The sequence below is a fragment of the Diachasma alloeum genome, unplaced genomic scaffold (assembly GCF_001412515.2).
Source record: "Diachasma alloeum isolate Michigan unplaced genomic scaffold, Dall2.0 Dall_scaffold_00211, whole genome shotgun sequence".
Taxonomy (NCBI): Eukaryota; Metazoa; Arthropoda; class Insecta; order Hymenoptera; family Braconidae; genus Diachasma; species Diachasma alloeum.
Window position 1 is genome coordinate 1,416,468 of NW_021680376.1, and position 5,646 is coordinate 1,422,113.

The window sequence follows — 5,646 nt, forward strand, 5'->3', positions numbered from 1 at the left end:
ATTGATACACTGTAATACCCACAGGGCATAAAACGATAAATATATTCAGAGTAACATGTTGCCTCGTAATATAGAAGATTGAGAGATATTTGTCTCTTGTATATGTTCAGGGTTGAGCACAAAGAGACCAAAAGGTAAATTCAACCGCCCCGAATAAATATCTAGTGGAGCCAGAATGATGATAAAATAAGTGAAAACCCATAAAAACGTTCCCTAAAATGGCCAAGAGTGGAAAAAAAAATCCTTGTTGCGAGAGAAAAGAGGCAGGGACACAGTGAATTCGACGGTGCAATTTCTTGTGTGGTGTATAGGCCCCCCCGGGCGGACCTGCGACGCCTTTAGAGCCTATAAATCGGTTTAATTGATAAGTAATAGGCCTGGCTGAGAGTCAAAACGCGTTCAGGGGGTATTGTGGGGAATGCGGCCCACTTGTAAATGGGCCCACATAAATTTTCAACGGTGGCGTACAATCTGTATCGCTACCAAGAGAAAGAGAACTTCGGGGGAATAGGGGAAATGAGAATATGCAGATTATGCTCAATGGATTGGGGGATTAATTCAGGTGATGAACGATTACTTTAGGAGACGAAAACATGAGTATTTTTAGTTATTTAATAGTTTTATTTGAACTTCAATTCATTTTTTAGTCACAATTGAAATTTTTTTTTCAATCTTTAATTTTGGGAAAAATTTAATTTTTTTAGGTTTAATGCTGAGAATAATTTTTTGTAAATTTTAGATGTTTTTTAAATGAAGGAAAACTGGAATTTTACGAAAATTCGAGAAAAAATGGTGAAAAATAACAATTTTTCGTTGCAAATTTTAATTTTCAATTTTTATAATTTTTACAAAATTCATAATTTTTGAAAAGTTGTTTTTTTTAATTTTGCAAAAAGGAAAAATATTGAAATGTGAAAATTTGGATATTATTGGGGCAAAATGGGCTGTCTTAGATGTAAAGATGAAACAAATTTTTAAAAAATTCGGAAAAATGGAAAATTGGTTTCAACTTCAATTTGTTTCTTCCGAAATTGAAATATTTTTCAATTATTTAATTTTCTCAATTTTGGAATGAATTAAAAATTTTGTGAATTCAAAATCAAAATCCGACAATTTTTTAAATTTTGAATTCTGAAAACCATTGAAATTTCAATTGATCTTTTTTTTAACTACAAAAAGTTGAATTTCACAAGATATTGGGCAAAAAATTTCAAAAATAAAAATTCTTCAATTCCAAGAACCAATTCAAATTTTAATCTTCAGTTTCAAGTTTTTTTTTCCAAATTCAAAATTTCTACAGCTTTCGATTTTTTTTCGATTTTGCAAAGTTGTCAAAAAGATTGGCTATCCCTGGGGCAAAATGTTTTAGTTGACATAAAATTAGTGAAAAAATTGAAAATTTCCGGAAATGAAAATGTCAAAAAAATCGGAAAAAGCAGATGGAATTTGTAATCGCTAGAAATTATTTGAAAATTTGACGTCCACACCTCTAATGAAAATATCTAATAAAATTCAACGACCCCCGAAGCCTTGATCTCTCCTGTAACATATACCGAATGAAAAAAGAAGAAAAAAAATCACAAAAAATTTCAAGGGAGGGAATGCACGCGATGTATAAACACGTATACCGTAATATACAAGTTCGAAAAACACGGCAACACCAATCACCCCGCTCATTATTCGGTAGTGAGTAATATTCGTCGCGTGGGAGTAGTTTGAGCGTAAAAAACATCTTCAAAGAAAAAGTGAAATGGCCCAAAAAGGAAAAAAGGCCCCACACACCACGCCATGGGGGAGGAGAAAATAAGGCGGGAAAATACGAGTGAAGAGGCCTGATGTATTCGTGAGGGTTTAATAATGCGAGGTGAACCGTAACTCAGACCCCCACGGTAACCCCGCGTGAACTGTGGTCACATAAACCACGGATTTATATTCGAGAAACACATAACAGAGCTATGAGTCTCGTGGAAAGATAAAAAAAACGTTTTGTGTAAAAAAAGACGGTGGAAAATACGGAAGATAATAGCTTCTCATTCCACTTGATGAAAAAATTAATGACAGGTGAAAAAAATACTTGATTGCTACGAAGAATTGTTTCTGGGATGCACCAGACTCCATTCATCAATATTTTTTCTTCGGGAACGATTTTTAGAATTTTTTAGGTGCCTTTGAAGGGAACTTTATCATTTTATTTTACACCCAAGTTCGAGAAAAAATCAATTTCAATTCCCAATCTGTTTTTATGTGAAATGATGATTTTTTAAGTTCATTTTTTTATTGAAATATTTTTTTCCAGAACTTTAAGATTTTGAGAAATTTGGATTTGATTTTGGAGATGATTTTGAAAAAAAATTCTGTGGAATTTTCGGCCAACCATTTCAGAAATAAAAATTACAAAATTCCAATTTTCAATTGGAATTTTGAAAAATTTTGGTTTTTGTACATTTTACAATGATTTTATTATTTAAACTTTGCTGAACCTCGATATTGAACTGTAGAAAACCTTTCAAAAATCTTTAAAAAAAAGTTTAATTTTGACGAAAGATAGATGAAACAATTTTAAAATAGTAATTTTTGAATAATTTATAAACAATCAATTTCCCACTATAAAAATCATTTGTCCATAATCGCAACGAATTTATTCATTTCAGAATTTAACCAGAAATCTATTTCAAACCTAAAAAAAAAATTCTCCAAAAGTTCAAACAATTTCAACTATTTATTGGCTGATTGCAACGAATTCTAGCAAGAACTTGTCACGACTGGAAAGTGCGAACGCACTTGTGACCAACTCTAATTGATATTTGAGCCGTAATAATTTATTTTACCTCTGGTATCCTCGGCTATTGCCAGGGTTATATAGATGTATCCGTGAATTATACGCATACGTACGTTTTGTATGTGAGATTGGGTGTACAAGACAAGTTGTTGGAGGGAAGGAAAAGAGGTAAGGATGGAATTTATACTGCGTGTACGTTGAATATTCATGGCTCTTGGGTGCATTATGAGTTAGTACCCCGGCCATCTTTACCCCGTGCTTCATTATATTGCCTATTTATGCTCGTAACCTTTTACTTGTTAGGTTCACACGCAAACCTCGTATTTCCGTGCTAAGATGGAACAGTCAAACGTCTAGTTCTATTCTTATTCTGTTGAGATTACATCTCTACATTATGAAGCCAATAAAAATAATCAACGTGTTTGATTAAAGGATATCCAAGTACTTTTCATATTTTTCCACTGCCATCATCCATTCACAGCACGAAAATGCAAAGAAAATCACAATTACAGGTGTCACTTTTCCCATTCTCGCCAAAGAAATGAAACAAATATTTTTCATAATTTTTCATATATTTCTCCTCTTACAAAAACCATCTCTCTTAAATACAAAGTGCGATAATCCACGTCTTTGGACGTTCCATAATGCCTTAACCTACTCTGATTAACGATTACAATTAAACCGATGCGATAGAATCATTCCAACTACTATATACACGTGATAAAAACAAACTGGCCTTGGTCCCACCAATGCTCCCCGTATTTACACAATTCTCCGTCTTCCGCTTAACCTATCCCTAACCCTAGCCTTCATAAATTTGTGGGACTCCCCTTTCCGGGGCCGATTGCACATTCTAACCGCCATTTTCTCCCCCCGACACTATCGTGTTTTCGTTTGTCACCGCGCGATGGAGCAATTTCACACGTTTCCAAGGCGATTCGTCCAGCTCATGAATTAAAAAACCAAGACTGGTTGAAAATAAAGAAGCGAAAATGCAAAACAAGTACAAGCCGCTAAAAGCCAACCTGTGTAAAGGCAAGATGAGCTCGTGTCCGCGGATAACGCAGTGGTAAAGGTATTGTCCAGCTCATAACCCCTCTCCTGCCAGCAGGAAGACTGGTGTTTCGCGGCTGACTCTTCGCCAAGTTCCATTGAATCACGTAAAAATGATGTCTCACGATCCGTCTCGACCCTCCAGCGGACAACAACCATCCGAGCCATTCTGAATCCAGAGATTCCGAGTGGGCTCCCTCAACGGGAAAGCCAAGGGACAAAATCAATGAGACAGAGATGCCCTCGATGAAGGTGTAGAGCTTAAAAACATCGACAGGGAATCGAAGCCCCCAAGTTGCAAGATAAAACGTTCTTGGATGCATCCATGGGACACGTGTTCCTCAGCTTCTTGTAACACGTATTCAACACGTGCCAATGTCCAACCATCAGCATTAACCACCAACTTGTTTATCCTCATTGAGATCTCTCTCCGATGGTTAATTAAACAACCAAACAAATTGATTTAATTGAAATTAGCATTCTTCACATTATGCAGCTGATGGTCATGAGTGTGTCCTTCGGATGTGTTATTACGACCTTGTTGTCAGATCAATCGGTCGCCTCTTGAGAGGTGGACTGTCACGGTCGCTGTCCTCCATATCGATATCCTCATCGGATTCATCGCTGGCGGTCATCGCGTTCGCCTTCATGGAGAGATCGATGGGATTGTCCTGGGGTAGGGATTCCCTGTCTGGACTTGTCCGCGGTGATGGCTCAGCTGATCTCGATTTATGAGACGCCGATGAGTGGCTTGACGACGTCCTCTGGCTCTTCAGCACTGCATCCAAGTAGAACCTCTTGTTACACGTCTCCGAAATATTCGACTCATCATTCGTCTTAGCCGTGTTGTTGTTAAGAGTATACCGATTATTGTTGTTGTTCCCACAGTCCTCATTGGTTGCACCAATAGTCGTGGTGTTGCTGCTGCCAACGGGTGATCTGACTGCTGACGGGTGATTTGGAATGAGGCTTGGATGAGCTGGTGCATACAGATGATAAGGCGAGAACATGGCTAGACTCGGTGGTGGTAAGAACGTTGGAGGGATCAATGACATTCCACCGAGATGAAATCCCAAAGGAAGACCCATCATCTCCTTCCCAAGTGCTGACAAATCTGACGCTGGCAGGTGTGGATGCAGCGGCCTAAAGCCCGGATGCAGACCATAAGCTGCTCGCCTCTCAGACACCTCCACCGAGCTGTCACTGTTATGCGACTCTGGTGAACTAATCGACGGAGACGTCGAATTCTTGTAATCATCCATCCCCAGCATGATGGAGTCCTCCTTACTCCTCGGTGTCGAGTGGATCCCGATCGGCGAGCTCATCGCACTGCTCGCCTGGTGTCTCTGCGCTGTCATCTGATTCTGCTGCTGTTGCTGCTGCTCTTGCAGAAGACAGTGGATCTTGAACCAATTCGATCGCCTCCCATACCTCGAGCCAGACTTTGACATTCCAACTAGCAGACATTTTCGTAATCTACAGGCCTTGCAAGCAGTGCGATTCTTCTTATTTATTACACACTCGCCACCATTCTTGCACTCCGAAATGCTGCTCAAGTTGTTGTAGGACCTCCCGAAGAATGACTGCAACAGAGAGAATAATTACACGGTTAGTTGACATTGTTTTCGGGTTTTTTCAGGCTACTGTATTAGAAACAACAAGTTTTCGTGCCCCAGAGGCCCAGAAACTCTCCAATTATGACTAGTGTAGTAGTATCGCGTAACCTCGGGCCGTTTTGCGCGGGAGATTTTTCGCAATCGCGCTCTCATTGTCTCATTCATCGGAGCTGACACGCTACTGAAACAAAAGAGCGG

At 38.8% G+C, this 5,646-nt stretch overlaps 1 protein-coding gene across 1 annotated transcript in view; it reads right to left on the reverse strand.

The window, feature by feature from the left end:
- Positions 1-4,342: 4,342 nt before the first annotated feature.
- LOC107036747 (knirps-related protein) overlaps positions 4,343-5,646 on the reverse strand; it is a 15,893-nt gene continuing 14,589 nt past the window's right edge. Inside the window, exon 3 of the mRNA XM_015254891.1 lies at positions 4,343-5,415. Coding sequence (XP_015110377.1) covers positions 4,363-5,415 — 1,053 coding nt within the window. The 3' untranslated portion in view covers positions 4,343-4,362. The remainder of the gene's footprint in view (positions 5,416-5,646) is intronic.